The 24,400-nt window shown below is 46.3% G+C and overlaps 8 protein-coding genes across 8 annotated transcripts; 2 read left to right on the forward strand and 6 right to left on the reverse strand.

Annotated features, from left to right (window-relative positions):
• Positions 1–283: 283 nt before the first annotated feature.
• Positions 284–4,559, reverse strand: BDBG_00932 (alpha-actinin). Its single transcript, XM_002627978.2, has 4 exons — positions 3,931–4,559; positions 3,738–3,804; positions 1,957–3,564; positions 284–1,847 (listed from the first exon to the last, which is right to left on the reverse strand). The coding sequence occupies exons 1-4, from the start codon at positions 4,179–4,181 to the stop codon at positions 1,620–1,622; spliced, it is 2,154 nt and encodes a 717-aa protein (XP_002628024.1). The 5' UTR covers positions 4,182–4,559; the 3' UTR covers positions 284–1,619.
• Positions 4,560–4,716: 157 nt separating this feature from the next.
• Positions 4,717–7,127, reverse strand: BDBG_00933 (RNA binding domain-containing protein). The gene is made up of 7 exons (XM_031720116.1): positions 6,758–7,127; positions 6,578–6,646; positions 6,334–6,365; positions 6,233–6,270; positions 6,117–6,177; positions 5,983–6,049; positions 4,717–5,916 (listed from the first exon to the last, which is right to left on the reverse strand). Exons 1-7 carry the CDS (start codon positions 6,794–6,796, stop codon positions 5,224–5,226), a joined length of 999 nt encoding a protein of 332 aa, XP_031576139.1. The 5' UTR covers positions 6,797–7,127; the 3' UTR covers positions 4,717–5,223.
• A 188-nt stretch (positions 7,128–7,315) lies between these two features.
• BDBG_00934 (WD repeat protein) lies at positions 7,316–10,159 on the reverse strand. Its single transcript, XM_031720117.1, has 6 exons — positions 9,649–10,159; positions 9,396–9,509; positions 9,296–9,335; positions 9,145–9,240; positions 8,429–9,075; positions 7,316–8,331 (listed from the first exon to the last, which is right to left on the reverse strand). The coding sequence occupies exons 1-6, from the start codon at positions 9,656–9,658 to the stop codon at positions 8,195–8,197; spliced, it is 1,044 nt and encodes a 347-aa protein (XP_031576140.1). The 5' UTR covers positions 9,659–10,159; the 3' UTR covers positions 7,316–8,194.
• A 206-nt stretch (positions 10,160–10,365) lies between these two features.
• BDBG_00935 (polyubiquitin binding protein) lies at positions 10,366–14,881 on the forward strand. Its single transcript, XM_002627981.2, has 3 exons — positions 10,366–11,346; positions 11,436–11,889; positions 11,955–14,881. The coding sequence occupies exons 1-3, from the start codon at positions 11,299–11,301 to the stop codon at positions 13,820–13,822; spliced, it is 2,370 nt and encodes a 789-aa protein (XP_002628027.1). The 5' UTR covers positions 10,366–11,298; the 3' UTR covers positions 13,823–14,881.
• BDBG_00936 (YjeF) lies at positions 12,758–15,767 on the reverse strand. Its single transcript, XM_031720118.1, has 8 exons — positions 15,699–15,767; positions 15,493–15,583; positions 15,120–15,386; positions 14,938–15,046; positions 14,779–14,844; positions 14,581–14,675; positions 12,986–14,458; positions 12,758–12,911 (listed from the first exon to the last, which is right to left on the reverse strand). Exons 3-7 carry the CDS (start codon positions 15,198–15,200, stop codon positions 14,027–14,029), a joined length of 783 nt encoding a protein of 260 aa, XP_031576141.1. The 5' UTR covers positions 15,201–15,386; positions 15,493–15,583; positions 15,699–15,767; the 3' UTR covers positions 12,758–12,911; positions 12,986–14,026.
• On the forward strand, positions 15,463–17,438 carry BDBG_00937 (mitochondrial 37S ribosomal protein MRPS16). The gene is made up of 4 exons (XM_002627983.2): positions 15,463–15,567; positions 15,658–16,049; positions 16,297–16,492; positions 16,746–17,438. The coding sequence occupies exons 2-4, from the start codon at positions 15,973–15,975 to the stop codon at positions 16,812–16,814; spliced, it is 342 nt and encodes a 113-aa protein (XP_002628029.1). The 5' UTR covers positions 15,463–15,567; positions 15,658–15,972; the 3' UTR covers positions 16,815–17,438.
• A 296-nt stretch (positions 17,439–17,734) lies between these two features.
• Positions 17,735–20,383, reverse strand: BDBG_00938 (uncharacterized protein; the record flags this gene model as incomplete). The annotated part of the gene is made up of 4 exons (XM_031720119.1): positions 17,735–18,885; positions 18,943–20,099; positions 20,160–20,235; positions 20,326–20,383. 4 exons carry the CDS (start codon positions 20,381–20,383, stop codon positions 17,735–17,737), a joined length of 2,442 nt encoding a protein of 813 aa, XP_031576142.1.
• Positions 20,384–21,494: 1,111 nt separating this feature from the next.
• On the reverse strand, positions 21,495–22,725 carry BDBG_00939 (uncharacterized protein; the record flags this gene model as incomplete). Its single annotated transcript, XM_002627985.1, has 2 exons — positions 21,495–21,979; positions 22,668–22,725. 2 exons carry the CDS (start codon positions 22,723–22,725, stop codon positions 21,495–21,497), a joined length of 543 nt encoding a protein of 180 aa, XP_002628031.1.
• Between the last annotated feature and the right edge of the window lie 1,675 nt (positions 22,726–24,400).

A 24,400-nucleotide genomic window follows, 5' to 3' on the forward strand; every position in this document is an offset into this window, starting at 1 on the left:
ACTATAAGTCGTATTTTCCCCGATAGAATGACTTCCTCAAAACCTCCCTCCAACAAACTGGTTCACTCTAGACGACGTTGAAGAAAATATAAAATAAACATACAACATACTCCATAAACATAAACCAAAAACTAACTTCACCAATTTCCCCCCCTTCATTCCATCAAAAGAGGTTATCTTGACTCCAGACAAAGAGCGAGATTGGGTTTAACGTTTCGCGGTTGACCCCTGTCCAGTCCCATGGAAACGGAACGGAGCAACAACAAATCAGAAAAAAAAAAAAAAAAAAAAAAAAAAAAAAAAAAAACTTCATCTTGATATCAAGTACGTACAGCAGAGTCTAACTAGAGCTAGAGACGAAAAACGAAAAACAAAACAAAACCAGAAAGAAAAGAACCCTCCCTTAGAACTTAGAACTGGCTGGTGGTCCCAACTTCTCCAGCGCGGCGGTAGTGAAAAAAAAAAAAAAAGACGTTTGCCAGTTCCTCAATAATATCTTTTCCCCCGCCTTGTAGTTCTTTTATTATTTAACTATCCTGTTTCAGCAACCTCAGCGCCCCAAATGGCAAAAAGGGAGTTCGTTTCAGTTGGCCCCCGCCTGGCCTGCGGGCAAATGTGACTGCTGTTCGGCTGTTGATATGTACAGTTAAGTACTCCGTAGTTACAGAGAAAATACAAAATATTAAAAAAAAAGAATCAGAATCAGAGAAAGAGAGGAGAAAGAAACGGGAAAGTAGCTAGCTATATTGCCTCATCGGATTACTTCGACGAAGGGGATAAAGAGTTACCTGCGATGAGTTTTATACATGTATGGGTGGGAGGAAACGTAAAAAGCAGCTTTGACTCCTCCCCACAGAAATCCCTCTTCAAAACCAACTTGTGAGCTCTCACCCACCCATGGTAGACTTAAAATGGCTGGGTGTACTGCGTATACTGTGTATAGCTGCCCCTCAGATATTTGAAATACGAAGTTCAGGGCGATTGGATCTCCAAAAAAGAATACTGAAAAAAGAGGTCGGGTCGGGTAAGTGGAAGAAACCTCGCTGGCAACAGATCGCACTATACCGTTGTGAATTCTCTTTCCCCATGCAGGCGCTTCGCCGGCCGGAACATTCCCCTCCTTTTAACGAAAATAAACAAAGAAAAGAAACGGGAGGGAGGCAAATCGAATCAGAAACATGAAATAAAAATATTTTCAATCAACAAACTCCTGGTATTATATGTATGTGTATGGATATATCCACTATGCCAACCCCCATGTAATCCCCCTCTCTAGGCTACCGAGGTAGAGCAGCAGTAAAACATAAAGTAACAAAGCATGCACAGCGAAATGAATGTACTATTCTAAGAGAAACAGCAGCTGGGGTTGTGAAAGCAGGGCTGAGGAGTAGTAAAGAACCAAAAAGAATGTCTGAGGATAAAAAGTGGTGATAAAACAGAAGAGGAGGAAAGTGTATAGGTATGTATATAACTTCATGAACAGGAGAAGGGGAAAAAAAAAAGGTATATACCTCCTAAAACAAACCGATAACTAACCAAACGCCCCAATGAATCATAACACGACGGCTCCTTTCTGGTATCTAGCTAGGTATAAAGAAACGAAAAGGTACGGACTTTTTTCAGATACCATTCACTAGGTGACTATTCCCAGTGTCACCCAGTTCACTTTCGTCGTCACCATCGCCGTTATTCATCATTTTCTCCATAAACGTAATATAATCATACTTCGGTATGTTGCGATCCTCCAAGAGATCCGGGCCATCATGTCGGGGCATGGTTTCCAGAAGGTTATCGATAAGCTCCTCAGGGATGAGGGAATGCCGAAGATCCAGTTCGGTGACATACGGCTGAAAATTGATACGCCAGTTAGCAATCACACAACAGGAAGAAATTTTCTTCTGGTACAACACTTGGCACGGACGCCGAACATGACTATGGCCAATAGAAGATACATACCTTCCCATCAGCCACCTCTTTGAAACTTTGAAAGACCTGCTCTGCCGTGTTCTGGTCCTCCGTAACACTGACCATGAATCGAATGAACTGCTCGAAGCTGACGCCAGCGTTCCGCTCAACTCTTGCTGGGCCACAGGTTTCCAGAAAAACCTCGTGCATCTCCTCCTCGTCGTAAACTAAACCCAAACTTGCCAATGCAGCTGAAAACTCGATCTCATGCAGGGTATTGGAAGAGTCTCGGTCAAAATGTCTAAAGACAGACTCGAATTCTTCAAGCTGGATCGGAGTGAGATTGGTCATGTTTCTTGCTACCGTCTGATTTTCCAAGAAGGCTAGCTTTTTGCTGACACTCGATTTAACCAATCCGAGTTCGTATGCGAGTTCGTCATACGTATATGTGGTGAAATCATTTTCCTCAATATTGGCCTCTATACACCGCTCTTCCAATTCAGCTATTGTTTCCAGGAAGGCATCTAGAGGCGGGAGGTTATCGTTGAGGCGTTGCACATGCGATAGCTGGTCCTCGACATCCCCCTCGAGGCCAGAAATAGCAAGCGATAGTGTATTGAGGGTCAATGCAAAGTCGTTCGCCTTGTCAGCGAACGAACGCCGCAGGGCATTCTTAATATCACGGATGGTCTCATTTATTAGCTGGCTGCGCTCACGTTCATTTTGGGTTAGGGCACTCCATTCCTGGTCCAAGACTTCAAGCCTCAACTCCGGAGGCGGTTCATAGGCTCGCAGACGGTATGTGCTAAGCTTCGTTTTGATGTTCCCCAGTAGAGCCGCAAGATCAGATTTCTCTGCAACCCACTTCCTCTTCTGGTTTCTCTTATATGCCCCAAACTTACTCGCCTGCTCCTTGGCATCTGCATAAGTTCCCTCGAACGACGACTCACGCCATTCGGCTCGCTGCGCTCTAATAGCCTGGAGAAGCTCTTTCATTCTGCGTTCGAATGAGTTCTGCATCTCCCATGCTCCTTGCATATTCATAACAAATTTCTCCACTCGTCGGCCTGCATTTTCTACTCTTTCAAGCTGGGAAAACGCATGGAACCAATATGCGATATATGTCATGAGCGATCGTTCGTCAGGTTTCGCGACGTCGCATACGTCTTCCACATCAAGCAAATCAGGTATACCAATATCGCTCGACGCAATATCAAAAGCCAGCTGCATATTGCCCTTATGGTCGCTCTTGTCCAGAGAATCGAAATCGATAAGATCGGGCCTGTGGATATCAAGCAAGGCACAAAAGGCTAGTCCATCGTTCCAACTCGCCGAAAAATCTCTCACTTCCACTCCCGGATAACAGGCTGTTTTTCTTTGGCACCACAATAACAATCCTTCTTTCGCCGTCATTCCCTCCTCGCTAATATCGCTGATCGTGAATCGTAGAATAAGGGTCCATATCAGTCCGAGAATAATCTTTCTATTTCCGTCTACTATATCCTCAGCGCCAATGTTTGTCATCTGTATACCCCGCCCCTTGACGTAGTCGAGACTCTTGTTTGCATTCTCGAATTTCTGGACCCGCAGTTTGGGTTTGGAGGCATATCGACCGAGAGATTCATTTCCCAGAATCTCAAGTATGTGAATGAGGATGACCTATATCCAACGAGACAAACCAGTTATAAGATTATTCCAATGCGCACGGCCAGAAAAAGAACAAGAGGGAAAGGACAAACAGATGAAAAAGGATATGAAAACAAGGGGAAACAAGAAAAAAACAAAGAAATGTATTTTGAGAGCATTATAAAGGGATAAAGAAAACAACGTACCCCATCAGAGAGGTCCTTGACTAAATCATCAATGGCTAAGTTCCGAACTTTTAACTTGTTGTTAAGCCTGTAGCACCAAGTGGAAAAAGGAAAAAGAACAGTAAGCAAATGGTTAGCCAGCCCATCCAATCTGAAAAAAAAAGGAAAAGGTGTTAAGAACAACAGCAATTAAAGCAGCAGAGCCCGCACCAACCATTTTGTGAACGTTTTCTGTTGGACCGTAATCCATTGCTTCTCTTCCATCAACAACATCACTCGGTTGGGGTTTGCAAAGCCAAATCCAGTTCCAGCGCGACGGCGATAAGAGGCCAAATTAGAATCAAAGCAGTGGTAAGGACTTGGTGGTTTGTTCGGGAAAAGGGCGTAGTGGTTGTAATGATGGTGACTGTGGGAGGAGTTGTGGTGGTGGTGGTGGATAAGCTGTGGTGGTGGTGGAAGCGGCATATGGGCGATAGATAAGCGGTGGTGGTAACGTTAATGTATGTATCTACTATTTAGTGCTGCTGCCGAAGTAAACAAAGCGTTCCTTGGCTGCGAGCCAGACTGCGCCAGACTGTGCCAGCGCGTGGTTACGCCGCAACCAGGTAGTTAAAGGTCCCAGCGCCGAGCCCTCTTTCCCGGGGCAGTCTCCCAGCCAAGTCGGCAACCTTGTTTCAACAACAACAACAGTTCGTCACGACCGGGGAGGGGGATGGTGGTTTATCCTTGACGCTGGCGGTGCTATAGGAAGAGAGGAAGAGTTATGGAGCAATAAGCAGCAGCAACATCAACAGCAACAGCAACAGCAGCAGCAACAGAAGTCATTTCTTGTTAGAGTTTGAATGAAAGAAAAAGTCCCGTCTATCTGACAAGGCAATGGAAGGGTTCTTCTACTATTTTTTACTCTCTGCCCCACTGATATACACCCGTTACAATTGGACGCGGGGCCCTACTGAAGACACGTCACAACAGCTGCCACGATGAGCCAGTCACTTCAAAGCTTCACTGCGGTTGTATCTGTAAGTTAAAGACTCAGAAACATCCAGCCTGTGTTAAGGTTCGTTCCTTTAGGTGTTCCGCGACTTAGAATTTTAAAAACGGGTTGCCATGTGCATTTCACCCCCTATTTGTTTCATCCCAAGTGGCGCATAGAGCCAAAATCGCGGTAACTTTAGAACGAGTGCATTTGAAACCAATCAAACAAGATATTCAACCATTTCTATGCTCTGCAGCTGTACATACAAATAAAGCACCTAAATAAATAACCCACGTCTGGAAAAGCAGAGCGGCGATGACCATAACCGAAAAATAAACGAAAAGTTAATGTTTTTTCTTGTAAAGGAATGAACACAATAAATAATAAGGTCTCCACAAGAATGCGCCTGACAAAAAGCAGTTTGCATGAACCACCCTTCCTAGAAACGATGTACCTTCTTTGGCCGAAACTCTTTTCAATTTGGACAACTTTTGATCGTCCTCAATGCCCCCCACATGAAAGCAAGCTAGCTTACTCAATCATGTCAATATCATCATGCAGAGCGGTGGACGCAGGGGCTGCAGAAAAGGATGTGGCAGCAGGAGCAGCGGCACCGTTACCATTCCCATTGGCCGCCGTAGTGTTACCCCAGTAATCCTCCATCTCCTGATCTAGTTCTTCCTGCGTCTTTTTTGCCCTCCTATTCCCTGCTCGCCGCCCAGATCCTGCCGCACTGCCATTTCGCTCTTGACGGTCTTTCACCTCCCCAGGCCGCCGTCCTCTACCTCTTCCACCATCACCACGTCGCCGTGGCGATCGCTGGCCTGGGACGTAGCGATCGATGTGTTCCGGCGCAGGCTTTGAGACATCGCTTCTACGGCCCCTTCCGCCAACACGACCCGAAGTGTCATCGACGTTTTCGCTCGCTTCTGGGCTGAGACTGCGACTGTCTCGAGTGTGGGGCTTTTCAGTTCGGTCAAATAGGCTACCTTTTGGCTTTTCAGCAAAGTCGAACGGATTACGCCCAGCGGGTCTCCCCGAGGTGGAAGACATCATCGTGAGAGTGATTGGTTGCCCTTTCGCGTTCGCGCCATCAAACTCTCGGATGGCAGTTTGGGCATCCACTAAACGCTTATACGTCACAAACGCAACTCCTTCTGAACGTCCGGCTCGGTCGTACCGTAGAGAAAGCGCGTTAATTGGTCCGATGCGGGTAAAAAGATCCTGTCGCATATTCAGAACTGGTTCAAAGGTTTGAATTCAATTTGTAGTGGGTGTTTCTTAAATTACCTCGAGATCATCTTCTGTTAAGTCGTAATGGAGATTGGTGACGCGGAGTTTGGCACCGGTTTGGGGTCTACAGCGTGGATTTAGCAAACGTTGTCCATTTTGGCTTCATCCACTGGGAGTGGGGGAGAACATACTGTTCCGGTTCTGGAGAATACCGGTCGAGGCGACGGGCTCGGCTACCACGGTAGGAAGGAGCTAGACGATGTGTTAAGGAATTAAGGCCATGTATAGGATGATTGAATGAACGCACTGTTTCTATCATCCTCGAACTTATCATGAACCCAATCGCTTTGTCGATGTTAGAAAAAATAGGCTACCAAGACGAGAGGAAAGCACGAAATAGCGTCCTACAGATCTAAATTGGCGCGCTCTGTTCTGAAGGGCTGTTGCTCAATAAGAAGGGGGGAGGTCAGCTGAAGGTCATCTAGATGTTGTTTGCCAATACCCGATGGCTTGGGAGGAGGATGAGCAAGCCGGGAGCTTGTCTGCCTTCACGATACGGCTAGGGTGCGAGAGGAAAAGGAGGAGGACCTAAAAGCCAACCCAGTTAATCACAGTTCCTTTATATAGGCTTGGAAGCGACCAAACTACAGACCTTTTTGACACCGTTTCGAGGCGCATTGCTCCGTCGAGGACGGTTGCGAGCTTGCCCACGGTTTGAGGACTTTTGTGAAGAGAAACGTTAGTTATGAGTTTGCACAAATCATGCTATACGGAACGGCGGTTCTTCAGGCCAAGTAACACCAGCTTGGAGGAGCTCGTTAAAAAGACTTACGGGCCGTTCCGCTATGATCTCATCCAAGCTTCGGTCCATGACTGGAGGAAGTGAGAGAACAGAGGCAATAGCACAGGGGAAGAGGTCGTAGCAATTAAGGTAAAAGTACAGCAGGGATTAAACGGTTTGGTTTGTACAGGATGCTCCAGCGTAATCTTTTATGGCTGTGAGGCGAAGAGGCTGTATCTATCAATGGGAAAGGAGGCTGGAAGAAAGTGTACACAGCTCAGGGTGATGTTGGACATTTTGCCGCCAGGGCAAACGGAAGGCGGCCATCCGCGGCAAAAGTACTGTGGCGTTTCAATAAGCGCCCGCGTAAACGCGTTTATAGAGGAAACCTTCAGGTGTTGCGGTCTAATAATTTTCTTTCCTTCAAAACATATTATATTATTATTTTTCAACGTGTTTGACTTTCAAAAACCTCTTCGAACCTTGGACACTACCAGAAGAGCATTTTGAGACATGCATGGCAGCTGTCTAGTAGGGCAGCAGCCAAAACGACAGCGAAACCATGTCATTCGTTATGAACCGAGTTGACTCAGTTTCACTTTCTTTCACTTAATGAAACAACACCAATATCGGGTGGGTTGAGGTCGACAAATGCGGCGCATATTTTGAAGGGGAATGAATTAGAGTGACCAGCACTCATCCGACCTGAACCAATCACACATCTGGCACCTCCTGCCAGTAAACACCCGCTGACATGACCTGATACTCGACTTTGTGTGTCAGGGGAAAGAGAATATATTTTCTCCCGCACTCCAAGGGGCAGAAATCACCCCTAAGCCCAAATTCACCCGTTGTAGTAGTTAGTCCTCACCCTGAAGATTAAGGGGGCCACGGGAAGAATATCCACTGTAGAGTGAGGTGAGTGAGCCCTCTACGGGCTGCCCTCCCGGGAATATGAAAATTTTGAGAGACTGAGTGAATTGTAGAAGTTTTGTAATATATATTTTTTCTACTGAAGGACGCTTTCAACAACCCAGGTAGCTAGCTGTTTATGTTGGTCATTCTCCCGTTGGGATGCAAGGTACAAGGAAAGTTGAACAAAAGGGGGTGAGGAAACGGGGTACCACTACAGATGGCAAGTAATGAACGGACATGCATAGAAATAGATAGGACAAATGAATGAATGGAGAAATGGTACACTGATATACCAGTCTACAATGAAAAGAAAATGAATAGAGTTATCATTACATACCCATAAGCATACACATACCAGAGTGTGTAGATGAGTCCACAAGGTGATTATTATTTGGCATCGATTCTGTCTTTTCATAGCAAAACTATATCTAGCCACATAAAATATATTGCTTTTCTTTTCTTCTGTGTTGTGTCATTGGCAAAGGGATGGGATGGGAAGACGGCCAGCTCGACATCTGTCTCTCATACTTTTGCTTCGCATGCGCCGACTTTTCATATTCTGTGAGGGCTTGTCTATCTCCACAGTCCATACGGCTCCCTGCAAGCTTTCCATAACTTGATAGTCCCGTCCTCGCTGCCGGTTCCATACAACTTTCCATCTGGAGAGTAACTGACGGACCATATCGGTCCATGATGACCCTTCTGAACTTCTGTAAATGATGAATGTCAGTGGGCCAGTTCTTCTGGTTTGGAAGTGGATAGTTTTAGGGTAGTGTGGACTAGTATAGGCAGAAAGGAAAGACATACCAAGCTCCTCGTTAGTTTCCAAGTCGTATACCCGCGCCCAGGTGTCTCCCACAGATCCCGTCACATACCTTCCAGTCTGTTTATTCACAGCGACGCTTGCAACTTCGTACTTGAAGTCCACTTTTCTAAACAAGCGGCCAGGACTGGTTCCGTCGAAGAAATAGGCTGACTTCCCAGCAGCGACGCTCAAGATTCCTGGGTCGTTAGGCGTGGTGGAGAGCGCGTTCAACTCGCAGCTCCCAATCGTGCCATCGACGGTATGCTCTACGAAGGGAAGACGCGAGCGGAGATCCCACCATCTTATTTTTCGATCTTCACAGGCCGTGGTGATGATATTGTAATCCTGGTTCCAGATGATTGACTTGATGGTGCCACCATGAACCCCTGGGCCAATTTCAAAACTTGTCATTGGCGTTGACGTTGACCCACCACTGACTCCATTAACTCCAGTTGATCCATACGGAGACGTTGGAGACGAAGTACTGCTCTTTCCGCTTTGCGAAAGATCGAAAATGCGGAGTTTCTTCTCCATTCCACCAGTTGCCAGAATTTGAGGATTAGCTTGCATCGGGAACGCGACGGCACGGACGATATGTGCGTGCTGAAGTGTGTGCAAGCATTCTCCCGTATGCGTATCCCAAACCTTTCTATGAGTAAAGATTCAAGTAAGCCCCCAGTTCAAAATGCGGAAATTTTGCGAGAGTAGGTAAACGAACGCAGAGAAATCCGCAGCAGCAGTTGCTGCTATTGTGGCGTCTGACGAAAGGCGAGCCTGCCATACTGCGCCTTTGTGGCCCATGAATGTACCAATCCTATTCCACCATTAGCAATCGCACAACCTCACTAGCGCACCGAAATCAAACTGACCAGTCCCCAGTTACTCCATCCCTGAGCATCGGATTGTTATCTAGAAAGAGCGCTCAGTTTAACTAGATCTATAATCCCCCCGAGCCGCACGGGAAAATACCTTTACATGCTGAAATCAGGTAGTATTGATCGTCCTCCACCAGGGAAGAAAAGCTTAGGTGGGTAACAGGCCGAGAATGTCCATGGCAAGTCAGAGGGACAACCTTGGAAGATTCTATACGTCATTTTCGCCATTAGATCCTGGTATTGGTGGCTGGGAGGTCGTCTTGTGCCCAGCAATGGGCAACAAGACAGTGGACTGTTGACATGAAATTGCAACCGGGGAAGTCACCCAAAGTGAGAAGGATGCTTACCAGAAGCCATTTAGAGCTGTAAAAGAAGAAAGAGATAGATAAAGAAAATGATGGTGAAAGAGGAAAAAGTAGATACAATAAAAGGATCGGACTAGAATTCCGCAGTGAGGAGTTGGAAGCTGCTCCGCTTGCAAAACCTCAAAAAGACTAGGATGAGATCTTTCGAGAAAGACCAAAGATGGAGAGACGTCTTGCGACAGATGAAAAACTATAGCCCCGAGATTTCCTTTAATGATAAACCGGGGGAAAGAAAAATCATCAGATTCGTTATGGCGTTCCAGTCGTAAAAATGGAGGGTGGTAGCGGGTATAGCGTTAGCGAGCCCAAGAGTAAAAAGAGGGAGGGAGAGGCAAGGGAAGAGAAAGACGTTAATAAGCGGAGAAGCTGCGGATAAAGAAAAAGAAGAATAACTAAGAAAGGATAGAATAGAAGAGAAGAGGAGGTCTTTGGGGGGAGGGGGGGGGGAGGTGTTCTACTACTGAGGCCGAGCTGGTCTTCTTCTACCAACGATGGTGCAGGCGGAGGTTGGGCAACCCTGTGGCAGCAAGCATTGCAGGATCTGATAGCAGGACGAAGCGGTCCCACATCGCCGCTTGGCCGTATTGGGACTAGTGGGTGGCGCTAGTCCCTAATGAGGTAAGGCGCCACGCCACATGATTTCTATATCTCAACCTTGGATTTTTCCCCGATGTTCCCTTCAAGATCTGCGATATCAAACTTACTCGGATACAGATGGATCGCACAAATTTGCCAGAAAGGTGCTCTCCTATTCTCCTATTTCCCTTCCAAGGGACAGCCAACAAGGCATGCCGGCTGCATGAATGAAACCCCGGATGCTGTCCCATCCATGGCTGATATTAGTGTCTGGATTCAAACCGGCCATGCAACTGCCGCCTGATAATGAATTATTATATATGTTGGAACAAGATTCTGCAATTCTCGATCTCATCCATTTTACTCATCAGTGTCCATGGGCCGAATGTCTCATTTCCTTAAACTATTAGCGTTGTATCAGAATGACTGGTCCTTTCTATTTTGGCCATTCATGCAACTGATAGACAATCACGGACTCTTGGCTTCTGGTGGCCCGATTTCGTTGCTTAATTCCTTGATCTTTGGCTGGTGGGATATCCGCCCGCAGCATATGAAACTCAATCTCATTGCTGTGGAGGGATTATTACATCCAACTGGGCAATTAATCCTCGGCAAGTACTCCGTAGTATGTCGGTTGATGCGTTATAATAGTTGAAACCTCCCTGGCAATGGGCATCTGGATCTTTGCCAGATATTATGTAGCAACCGGGTTCGTAGCCAAATCCTATCTATCGTAGTCACAGTTTAGCCAGTTAAAATATCCAGCACAAAAGTTCACAGGATGGAGTTGGGCGATTTAGTAAGCATTGTTGACTCCTCAAGTTCCCCACCAATAGCAGCGGGGTGCCTGGCCATGCCTACTACCCTACCCTACCCTACCACGGTGCTGGAGCATTGTTCCAACCCCAACCCGCAACACCTTTTGTCCTCTAATACCTAATACACTCTCCAAATTCAAATTCAGTTATTGCATCAGAATTCAGAGAACAGTGGCAGCGAAAATCAATCAAACGAATAGTAGCAAGGTCTAAGGACCGCTTAGGGGCAATAGCCTATATGCCAGACTTCAAGATCTCGGCCACTTTGGAGGGCCACACCGATGATGTAAGTGCTTGCTAACGAGATACCTACGGGACCCCGTCCCAATCAATGACGTCTGAAAATGGGAAACTAATAGTCCCTTGTACCTAAAGGTTCGCGCTGTGGCTTTTCCTAACTCCAAAGCTGTCTTGTCCGCCTCGCGGGATGCGACCGTCCGTGTCTGGAACCTCACCTCCACTCCGCCTCCGGTCTACGACTACAAAATATCTTCCCACGGGTCCGCTTTCATAAACTCCTTAGCCTACTACCCTCCAACCTCAGACTATCCCGAAGGGCTGATATTCTCCGGTGGTCAAGATACTATTATTGAGGCACGGCAGCCCGGGAAACCTGCTGACGCAAATGCAGATGCGATGCTTCTTGGTCATTCTCACAATGTATGCTCCATAGATGTCTGTCCGGAGGGCCAGTGGGTAGTGAGCGGGAGTTGGGATTCTTCAGCAAAATTGTGGAAGGTTGGGAAGTGGGAATGCGAAGTTACACTTGAAGATCACCAAGGGAGCGTCTGGGCTGTGCTGGCTTTTGACAAGACAACTATAGTAACCGGTACGGGCACTTTAAAACGAATGCATTTTGCCGTATTAGAGGGGTTCGTACTGACTATTTTTTAGGATGCGCTGATCAAATGATCCGCATATATAACCTGGCTGGAAAACTATTGCGAAGTATGAAGGCTGGCGACGTTGTTCGTGCCCTCTGTAAACTTCCTCCAAACCACCCGTCGGGCGGGCAGATAGCGTCAGCCAGCAATGATGGCATTATACGATTATGGACCCTAGAAGGCCTACAAGTTGCGGAACTCCGTGGTCATGAAAGTTTCATCTATTCATTGACCACCTTACCGACGGGGGAAATAGTTAGCTCGGGTGAGGACCGGACTGTCAGGATATGGAGTGGTGATCGATGCATACAGACCATTACACATCCAGCAATATCTGTCTGGAGCATTGCAGCATGTCAAGAAAACGGTGACATTGTTAGCGGGGCCAGCGATAGAATTACTCGAGTCTTCAGTAGAGCCCAGGAGCGCCATGCAGATCCTACCGTGATCGCCCAATTTGAAACCTCAGTCAAGGAGTCGTCTATCCCACAGCAGCAAGTTGGGAATATCAATAAAGAGAAACTACCAGGTCCAGAGTTCTTGAAGCAAAAGCTGGGAACGAAAGAAGGCCAGGTTCAGATGATTCGCGAGGATGATGGAAGTGTCACGGCTCATACTTGGTCAACAGCCACGAGCCAGTGGATATCTGTGGGAACTGTAGTTGACTCTGCAGCCAGCAGTGGTAGAAAGGTGGAATATCTCGGGCAGGACTACGACTACGTTTTCGATGTTGATATAGAGGATGGGAAGCCTCCCCTGAAACTTCCATATAACCTTTCGCAAAACCCGTACGAAGCAGCGACCAAATTTATACAAAATAACGAATTACCGATGGGGTATCTGGACCAGGTCGCTAATTTCATAACCACAAATACACAGGGTGCTTCCCTTGGTTCGTCAGCGACACAAAGCCAAGGCCCACCGCCTCCAGGAGCCGATCCATGGGGCGAAGAAAAGAGATATCGGCCTGGTGATGGATCAGCCAACAATGCTCCATCCATTCCAACATCTCGTCCGAAAGTTTTACCACAAGCATCATACCTTGCTATAAAAACCGCAAATATCAAGGCAATCCAGAAAAAGGTTTTGGAACTGAATGAGCAACTCGTTAGTTCTGGATCGAAAGACCTTTCGCTGAGTCCGTCTGAAGTGGAGACTGTCATAGGTCTCTGCAATCAACTGAATCAGACATCCCCGTTAAAAGAATCGCCGCAGGTCGAGTTCGGAATACCACTGATCGTCAAAATAGCAACTGCATGGCCCGTTGCTAACCGGCTTCCCGGTCTTGATTTACTCCGTCTGCTCGCTGCCGCAAGCCCTGTGACAGCCTCAACGGACTATGTTGGTGGTGATCTGATCTCAACTCTCATCTCAAGCGGCGTTTTCGAGTCACCTCTCAACGTGAATAACGCGATGTTAACAGTACGGACTTTTGCAAATTTATTCGAAACCAAAGCTGGTCGAGCTCTAGCAATTAGCAGGTTTGACGACATCATGACGCAAATCGGGTCTGTAACTGCAAACTCTGGGGGGACGCCGAATCGCAACCTAACCATCGCCATTGCAACCCTATATATTAACTTCTCTGTCTTCGTTACAAGTGACGGGAGGGCTTCGAGTCCTGAATCCTCGGAGAAAGCCCTCTTGCTTCTCGATGGATTAACTAAACTTCTGATGAAAGAAAAAGACTCTGAAGCTGTATATCGTGTGCTTGTTGCGTTGGGTACTTTAGTTACAGCGCTTGGGGAAGAAGTGAAAAGCGCCGCGAAAGAAATATATGACATCAACATGGCACTATCGAAGGTTATTAGTTGTGGATTTGGTAGGGAACCAAGGGTCAAGAGTGTGGTTGATGAGATCAGAAGTGCGCTTGGATAAACGAAGGCCATTCTCGTTTCTTACCCTATTACCCTCCTAGACTAGCGTCGACTAACATTTATATTGAAATTTATTTCATCTTCAATGTTTGTCACCAACATGCCGTACCAATGAGAATAAATGTTGTTAGAAGGAAGGAATCAGTAATTTCAATGAGATATGTATGAAATCTACCATCCCCTTCCCCTAAAGCCGCTGCACCCCTCACAACTTCCCTTCCTTATTAACATCCACCTCAACAATCTGCTCTACCCCAGGATACTCAGGAATATCCAAATCATACCTCTCCACAATACCCTTAGTCAGAAACCTGCCTCCCAAAAAATGCCTTCCCGTAAACCATTTAGCCAACGGCTTCGCAGCTGTCAAGCTGATCAGCGTTTGGGGCATAAACTTTGCCCCAGGCCCTTCCTTCGGCGGGCCAGTTTCTATATCCCATGAGCTAGGCGCGTCAACGCTCAGGATGGGTACCTTGGTTTCCTCCATAAGCGAGATTACTCTCGGGAACGGGTCGCGAAGTGGTCCTAGGAACGAGAAGCCGAAAATTGCATCGATTACGAAATCACTGGTTTGGAGGGTACCTGCGAAGTCGGTTGTGAAGGGGACGGAGAGGTTGTGTAGTTGGGTTTTTAGGCGCTATTTTCTTGTAGTTTCGTTAGAAGTTTCTTGCGATATTGGATATGTTTAGGCTGAGTGACTTGGTAATAGGGAAGGAGCGGGAATTGTGCATAGTCCTTGCAAGTGATAAGGATACAAACCGCGTATAATTCATTTTTCCCTTGTTTCGGGTAATATACAGTCGGCTTATATCCATAGTGAGCTAGGTGACGAGCGGCAACAAGCCCATCACCACCTGCGTGAGTTATATATCGTCAGTCAGCTTAATACTGTGGACCAACGATACGGCAGCACAGGTAAAACAAGGCTTCCGAAATAGGCCAGCTCTGATCCCATACCGTTATTTCCGGGGCCACAGGCTACGAGGACATTTCTGCCTGTGGATGGAGGATGAACTCGATAGACTGTCGTCAAGCAATACACCCAGTCAGCCACCCTGAACCAGACACTGTACGTGAAAGCAAATCGTTATTTCTCAGCTAGGTATAAGACAATACCAGCTTGTGATACAGAAAGCCCCGCCAGCTCCATGAGCTGATCGAGGGAGAAACCCCCTTTGTCCATGAGGTCCTTGTCAAGGGACGCCGCATCTTTTGCGCTAATGGTCTAATGGGTCGTATCAGATGTAATGTATCTTGTAATGAGGGACACATGTCGAAGTAGAAAAGATTATACGAACTTTGAGCGTCATGGTTGTGAGCGATCTATACTTTTGGAAATGGGTAAGTAATCCACCTGCTCGCGGTCGGACACGGTACATGTAAGTTATTAGATGAGAGAAGTAGCACGTAGCTTGCCGTCTTGAGGGTTTTTAGTGGCCGCTAATATAAATTTTAGGGGGACCAGAAATTGGCAATGGCCTGCTTGCGACGATGTATGTCCAACATCTCCGAGTCTGTTCTGTAGAGGTAAACTTGGGATGACGTCGTTAAGTCGGAAAATGTTGCTGATGTAACTAAGTTAATGGTCTCTCTGGGCTTCACGCTAGATCCCCATCCGTTTGCTATATAATTATATAACTATAATGGTTGAACAATAGCTGCAATGCCTACCGATTGTTTCAATGTTGCTTCACTTTGGAGACTGTCTAGCGCGTGCTAACTACCAACCCATTCAGCAGCTTGCGGGTGAGAGCATGCGCGACTGGTTTATAAATTCGTGATTTTTCTAGCCATTATATACTAACTATATACTCCGTATAATGGTTTGAATCTTAGGCGGATAATGGTCAAACATAACAAATTAAGATCCTACTTACCTTAGACTAATACTATTCATCGATGATTACACCTCAAATAATCACCTATCTTAGAAGAATCCACTGCACTGCTGGGCCAATTTCGTATTGTTTCTCCCTCATGAACGCCCAGCGGGAACCCGTAATTATATCACGTGATATTTCGCTTCAATTGTTTCTCCGGATCTGTCAAAATGTTCAGAGCCGCAACCTTCGCCGTCCATCGAATCCCGCAGTTGAATTGTGATCTCAATCGATCGCCGGAGTTTTTCGATACCCATTGTCCTCCTTTATAATGGTCGTCAAAATTCGTTTATCCCGTTTCGGGAACCGCCACCAGCCGTTCTACAACATTGTTGTGGCGCAAGCACGGTATGTGAAGCCCGACGCCGCAAACTCAAGCACGCAGCTCTCCTATAATACTCTGATTTCACATCGCCCCCCTCTCCTTCCTGGATATGCAGAGTGCGACAGGAGATCGGAATATATCTGCTCGGATTGTCGCCGCCGATGAAAGAGTTACGCGTCATTCGTTGCGTTCAAATCCGCTAGTACACCACGTTGGGATATGAATATATTTGGCTGACCATTCGGGTGCCTTGCGGGCTGGGATTCACAGGTCGGCGCGAGATTCGAAACCGCTGGAAGTTATCGGAACTTACAGTCCTATTCCTAGGATACCAACTGGCCTCTCGGAAGCAGAAGCCAAGGTAGCAAAGCCTTTCAAAGATATCGCGCTCGATAGGTCGCGGACGAAATACTGGTTGGGTGTTGGTGCACAACCGAGCGAACCTGTATGGAGATTGCTGAGTTTGGTATGTCCTACGTTGTGGTTTTTCTAGTAGGCTTCAATTAGTTTGATTTCTCTGTATTATTGGCTTCCCCATTCCTAGGTGAAAGTACTGGGCTGGGTTTGGGGGTGGTGTGTTTGTCTGGATTTAGATAGGAAGTGCTCGCGACCTGGTTGCTAGATTGTATTTGGAGATTGTAGCGTTTCATTACCTTCTCATTCAATATTGGATCACATCAGATCATGTATGGATTTCTAACACATCATGTATAAATTAGGTGGGCCTCGTTGAACCTCGACTCGGGAAAATGCGAACAAATAATGCAGCGGAAAAAGCTACACAATAATGAACCTTCCCGGTGTTCCCAACGAAACTCTCTACGCCTGTGGTAGCTAGGCTGAATGAGTCCTTTGCGCTCCTGAACAGTATGATCCGCCAAGCAAAAGAAAGAAGGCAGGAAAGGGCAATTACCATCAACGATATTCACGCGGGATAAAACAGCCGGTATCAAACTAGATATCCTGCTCTTCACCTGCATACGCACTACATGTACCAACCTTACGTTTTCTCGAGAGCGTGATTTCATCATTTTACGGCGTTTGGATTTCTCCAATTAGTTGTCTGTGTTCATTTTCTTTCTTTTTTTAATATCCGTTATCGCTTATGTATGTGTATTTCTAGAAAATGTTGGTTTGAATTGAGTTGTATATTAGATGAATAATTATTCCACGTAGGATATATGAGTGTAGAAAGAGGGCTCGTATCATTTAATCAGCCAGAAAATTTGTAAACGCAGGAAAGCAGATACAGGAACGGTTACTCAAAACGACGGTTTCCAAAATAGGTGGCGAACAGAACTGCGGGCATAATCTGTCGCTTCATATTCAAGATGAGTACTCAGCAACAAGAAATAGGGGGAAAAAACAATACGTAGGATATAGTAAAAAACATGATATGTACTCAAAGGGTGGGTTTGACTGTCAGAATATGTTAAACCGTCCCCAGAAATAATTGAACTTCCTAGAGAAGATAGGCCAACAAGCGAGAGCCCAGAAGTACGACATAATCAAGTGGTCAGGGAGAGCTATCGGGAACGAGTTAGACACGCATGGATTACACATAAACTGGGTGAAATGCTTAAACGCTTAGATCAGGCAAACCGATTTCAGCTATTATCGTCATTCAAAGCCAAGTTATGGCCGCGAGATTTGGCCTTATTGAAACGAGGGTTCGGCTTTGAGGAAGACAGAATTGTGACATTCGCTCTCACGCCTGGTATGGCTGTTGTGGTTGACCACCGTTTTTGAGCAGGGGAGCATCCGTGTTCGCTGTATTCGAGTCTCCAAAGTTAGACGTCATCACTGGATCCCTTGCTGTGGGAACGGGACCATTAACGGCAATTCTCTTAAACCCAACACTTTTACTCCACTGCTTTGTTGGGGCTTGAGGGTCGATTTGGTTGGGATACACAAAGCCGGCCATTATGCGACCCGCGGAGGTGTAGAAAAGATACTTTCGCATCCTGGATGGCCTTGCAGAGCCAAACAAGCACAAAAGGCATGTTGCGGATGTGATGAAGAGAGTGAAAACGAGGGCGATGAAGGCGGGAATAGCGAATTTCAGGTCGTACTTGATAACTTTCCAGAAGACGAGCACTGGGACTTCGCGTTGGTCATTGTTCGCCGGCTGCGGCGAGCCTTGGCCATCTCCATTGTCACGTCTGGCAACACTCGCCCGCATCTGCGAAATCCAGCCCTTGGTTCCTAGGACCGCGTTCGCAGCAACGTCTGTCCACACTAAGTTGATGATCCTTGCTGTGGTGTTTGCTTTAGAGGACAATTCCTGCCATTTTGCATACATCGCCATGTTTGTTTGCCCAGAATAATCAGTGACTCCGATTGGCGGGGACGTGCTTACATCATAAGCTGTCTTGAACCCGCTAGTATGGAAATACATACCCGGTAGGTTTGAGTATCCCACCGGTGACCTACCAAGATGTCCAGCGTATCCGGGGAGCCATAATGACTCCTTTTGAATGACCGAAATATCGTCCCTCCCTTTGTATTCATCCGACACCAAACCCCACAGAGGTAAAACTTCATTCAAAATTTCTTCAGAGCGCTCAACTCCCCAAAGCGGTTTGTCGGCATCCTTTGCGTAAGTCCTTTCGCGGATACTGCGAATTGCAAGACTTTTCAGTCCATCCGTGCCGTTGAATCGGAAATCGACCGTCTTTATCACAGCACGGGCTGCCGACGCACAACTATACAAAGGCACAGTCCAGGCGGTGCCCGGTTCGAACACTAGCGAACGAGATCCATCGCCGCGTGTGGCAGCTCCAAATGCCATCCCACACACTGCGCTGATATTCGTAATATTTGCATAGTCAAGGCCACCGGCTCCCTGGCACAGAGTTTCTACAAAATGGTCAGCCCCATAGATACTCGTTTGAGAGGTGAACTAAAGTAACTTACCTATGGAGCTAAAATTTGCTTTGGTAATATCGAACGGATTTGGGTAATCATCGCCGGAACCTGTGCTATTAACCGTGGAGTTCGTCAACCTTGAAGCAAGTTTTAGGTAGCTGCCGAAATTTTGGTTTGTGAGGAATCTATCAGGATATGCCCTTATATTTCCTTCCAGAGGGAATGCTTTGTTCATTTCAGAATTCATGTAGGAAAAGGGCTCCAAATTCTTGGTTCTCGGATTGGAAACGTTGAGGTAGATCATAGTGAGTGCATTGTTGAGGTACGCAGCCTTGTGTGCCCTTCCACGCAAATCAGGATCACTCTGGCTGTTGAATCGGTCGTATGTAGGATAATCGGTATTGAGATCCACAAATCCACCGCGATCAGTAAGGACTAGATTTTGAATCGTGCTAGTGCCAGAGAAACTAATTTCGAAATCCATAGTCAAATTAGTATCGATACACACTGTATGAGGCTCAACAAAGAGCAGGTCCTCCGACCACTCGCTGCCATAAGGTAGCGGCGATGGAGTGGTGTGGTTACGAAACCCAATTCCACCGTTTTTAGTATCAACGATCAGGCCTTCCACGTTATCATATGCATTATTCAGCGCCAGGACACCTGCCTGTCGGTAATCTCCGACCAAGAATCTGGAACCATTGTTGACATCATTTTCCCTTCCGATTCCATACGACCTCCATTCAATATCCCAAAGGCTAGAAACAGTGGGCGGCAAGGACTTGAGGCCGCTCTGATACATTTCCTTGATTTTTGGCGAGATTCGGGCATCGTAGCCATAGGGAAAGTATTGCGAACCATTTCGATGAGTTTCGATCACGACATCTGAGCCAGGGCATTTAGTGTGCCCCATATTACCACAAAATCGATTAAACCCTAGGTCGGTCCTTGGTGGTGTTCCAAATCCAAATGAAGAGTGGTCTTGGGTGTACTGAAAAGGGTGAAAAGTTTTTGATTCAGCAGGAACAATAGCATCATACAGGCCTAAAGGGGTGACAATTGCTGCAATGGCGATAACTCCAAGAACCAAGGGTCTCATCAACGCTTCAAGCTGGACAACTCTGCTCACGGGACCAGAGGTAACAGTATCGGCTCCGACAAAGGTCGGCCAATAGGTCGAATGCAAAGCACGGGCAACCTGAGTCCTACTCGCGTGGATGAGAATCTACTAGAAGAAAGGTATTAGGGGCTAGCAGAAGTCCTACCATGTTGCAGCCGTATTTTCCTCTCTTAAAAGGCCACTTAATATGAGAGAAGTTGCCGTTGGAGTGAAACGTTGAACTGGTAGTAAGTAGTCAGCTAGGGGATATTCGAACGAAAATCGAGGCTTCTTGAACTATCCGTAGCTGTCAATGTCAAAAAAACCCGTACGTATAAAAATTCCTGCGGCAATTATGCCGGACATATAACCAACCGTCAACTCGGTCATCTTCCCAACTGGTCCTTGAGACACGTACAAAAATAAAATAGCAAAAAGAAAGGGTGTACCCAGGGGATACAAGAAAGAAAGGAGGAGCTCAAGAGAACGAAAAGGAAACGAGTGACTGGGCTGTAGGTGCTTTATGAAGAGTTACTTGATCAAAAGAATGGACGCATGGCAGGCAGCCAAGGGGGAAGCGGCTCATCCACAGAATAAAATGACTGTGAGGGGGGGAAATATCGACAAGGACGAAGATGAAGCAGTAGGCGAGTTGCCTGTCTTCATGCTTATTAGCGCGAGTTAGAGCGGCTCAAAACTCGTATTTTGACGTCCTCTCTGGTTTTTAGCCCCAATCGACCCTTGAGATGTACGCAGTAGCCATCGTCAAACATGTGGAGCAACAATGGAGGGACCATTCCAGCGAAATTATTATCTCCGCTAGTGGGGTGTTGATTGCTTGAAAATTAATTGACTGATGCCATGAGAAACTGCCAGGGATCGAATACGTTTCTCCTCTTGATTGGATCTCGTCTCTGGGAGAATGGCTCCATCGATTCATCACCACGCTTTTGTTCTTTGTTTCGCACAGCCCGTCAACAAAGTTACAACCTTTCTATCTCTCTAATCCGGGGCGAAAAAGAACAAGACCAGGGTAACGATCAGACAGGAATCCAAGGACAAAACACTTGTCAGGGGCATTTCTATCCGCTCTTCAATGTACCAATATTTAGATTTCAGGGTCCATTAGAGTTGGGAGTGAGAAGAAAAACAAAATTTCATTGAAAACTGTTGATCAACCTGCAAAGAATGAGGCGCTGCTGGGAGCGCATCTCCCTTTTTCAGCTGGGGACGCTAAATAAGTAAAACGGTTCTTCAGTGATGCTCAGCTTATGGTGAGTTTGGGCCACAATTGACTTGACGGATAGACGATTGTTGTTGCATCCAGAACTTCTGGGGGGGTCGAATACGATAATCATTGACAATGCCTGATGCAACCCCATTTCGAAGGGCAGGAGGACGAAGAAAGATCTGAACTTCCACCACGATCGCGCTTCCGGAGTAACGCCCATCCACTCTTAGTGATCTGTGAAGCTATGAACCTGGCCCTGCCTTTCGCCATCTAGCTCTCTTGCTGGCTGGTGTGTTGGTAGCCATGATGGCCACGATTGTGACCACTTTCAATACTCCGTACATCATACAACAACGTTTCGTGAGGCGTTCTGAGAAGTTTGATCGGCACGGACCAAATCAGGAGAGGCGAAGAAGCGGCTCTGCGATTGTCGTTGACATTTGCTTGGGGGCTTTGGGGGCGTTGTGCAAATAAGGAATAGTGGGCTTGGCATACTCCTCCAACCTTAAAACCTTGTTGCTGCATGGGTGTTCTCAGCTGAGGTTTCCCTGTAAAGCTGCCCTCTGACTCGGCACCTGGATCTTGCTTTGGCTTCGGATAGATAATGCTACCTCCAGTACACGGGAGTGGAACCATAATCTGCCCTTGTTGAAGCGGCGTGAGCGGCGAGGTTCCTTCTCGCTGAATGTTGTTGAATTCTCCCATCATCCCCACCTCGTACTTCGAGGCATGGGATGTTGAAAGCATTTCTCGCCCTGTGAAGAAAAAGTGTCAACATCTCTTTCGGAAGGAGATATCAAGGGCCGCCCTTGGCCACTGTCCAGGGATACTAATTTTTTGCTTGGCAGTCACCGGCTTCTCCAGCTTGCTTGATTGTTCTGTGCCCATAAAAATTTTCAAAAGTTGAGGGTATTGCCGCCAAATCTACCCGATCAACGAAGCACGCATATTAAATTTAGATCACTTTTGGACCAATTTTCGCTCGATTTTAACGGTTAATATGAATAGATTTTGAAAGATCGCCTCAGGTGCCATATATTCTCTCGCAATAAATTATCTTGAGTTACGCCAACTCACAAAGAGCTGTGATGATTGCTACCAGAGATAAGCCTCTCGAGAAATTCTCGGTTCAATCGAGATTCAGATTTCTCCGTTTCTCTTATTCCTTTGAGCATCTCAAGTGAATAATGCTCCCTAGGTATTTCACCGTTCGGATGCACCCGTCCCTGTGCTCTGACGGAGATGTTCATCCCATTTCGAATCAAGTATCATCGCAGACACATTTCCTAGCCCTAAGGCCCCATGATGCGAGTTTTTTTGTACGGCGTAGAACAAGATATGAATATATCTACACAACCTCCCTACTAGAGTCTACATATCAATTCAGGAAGCTGTCTGTTTGTATATACCACGTTAAATCGAGCAACAGCATTTTCTATATACCCACTTGTTTCTGGCTCATGGGTCTAATATCTCCTTCTGTTCCATTTTTCCACTTCATCTTTCCAAATCCCTCATGCTTAGACAAACTACCCTTCTTATGGATTTTATGCGTAGAAAGTTTTGAAAAAGATTTTTAACAATCACATGAATTCACGTTCTTCTGTTACGTGGCCATGCTACTTGTTATAAGATCAGACAAGGCACATTCTTTATCATCTATTCTACATATACTTGCATTAGCATCCATCTATTGATACTCTCCTACAGGCTTAGAACATCTTCTTAATATTTTAAATAATATAGAAAGACAACTGACTTAGCACTGAGTTCTCGGTGCATACTAAATATGTATTTTACATACACTGTTAGCAACAGCAAGTTTTGACCATATTTTAAGTGAAGATGTATTAGGTCACTAGTCATTATACTTAAAAGAGATATATATTCACATTCTCTACATTTCTTTGAGGACAAACACATTTGCAATTGAGGACAAGAGATATCTGATTCTACCTCCACATTTTCATTTTCTGGTTTAAAAGATCAGCATCGCATGAGAAATACTACTTTTGACAAATGCAACCAAAAGCTCACCCACCCACTACTGAACTTTTCACCAAAACATACCATTCTAGAAGTCCTCGTGGAACAATCACTTGGCCAATTCTATCCTTGATATTTATATCTCCACAATAACAAAAGAGGATCTCCCGAGTCCTGAGGGATGTGGCACGCCAAGGCATGCAACGCGGAGAAATTAGCGGTAGAAACCAAAAATCACAACCGCGATTTAGTTATTATTTGGTCCCAAGACAACAATGTGTCAGCCAAAATCATCGCACTCCTAACTAAACACGAAAAAAGAGCCTTCACTCAAGACGTCCTTCTATCCCAGCACGCGCGGCTGCGCAGCTTCTGGCAACATGGAACATGGACCGAGAAATGAGATTATTCTTGGTTAATCACCATCCTTGTGCTCCACAGGCTGTGAAAGTTGGGCTTGCACCCGCTGAGACGACGCGACAGCGAGATTTTGCTTCCAGTATCTTATTGGCCAGCCTGGGTGATGGCGCGGACCTAGGCAACCCCGGTACATTGGTCCTGGGTTCGGTTTTTCTTAGAGAGAGCAGCGGGCGCTGTAAGTCGGTGATGAAATAGGGGCCCCGGCTGAAATGATGTGGACATGGGTCACGTCCCACCGGGCTTACCGGCCCAAGTAGCACATTACTGGCAGTTAGGAGGGGATCGTATCAACAATTGGTGGATACGATGATCAACTTTTTCTTTCCCTCCACACCGGGAGACTGGAGTCCCTGTCTGGGGTTTGGTTTGGTAAGAAAATAAATTCTCTGAATTGGCGCGCCTAATTTGGTGGTCAAATAATGACAGGGAACCCTCCATTTTGTTGATTTCCCGAGTCCTGTTCTCATCTTCTCCTTTCTTGTTCTTTTATTTCCACGATTCTGGTTTGGCAGGTTCCATTTTTCTAATTTTTCCATTTTTTTCTTTTCTCCCAAGAATTCCATTTTGCGCGTCTGCCGCTCCGACGCTAGCTGATTGGCTGATCCTCAGGTTTATAAGTGAGGGAAAAGAACAGGCTAAGGTGCGTTTCAATTTTTGTCACATCATTCTAGCCCGTTTTCCTAAGCCTTTTTCCCAGCCATAGGCGTATGGCTTTCCTCCCCCCTATAAAGCTTTGACTCTATTTGGGTAGGGCCGGTTGCGAATGACTC

The sequence above is a fragment of the Blastomyces gilchristii genome (assembly GCF_000003855.2).
Source record: "Blastomyces gilchristii SLH14081 genomic scaffold supercont1.2, whole genome shotgun sequence".
In the NCBI taxonomy this organism is placed as follows: Eukaryota; Fungi; Ascomycota; class Eurotiomycetes; order Onygenales; family Ajellomycetaceae; genus Blastomyces; species Blastomyces gilchristii.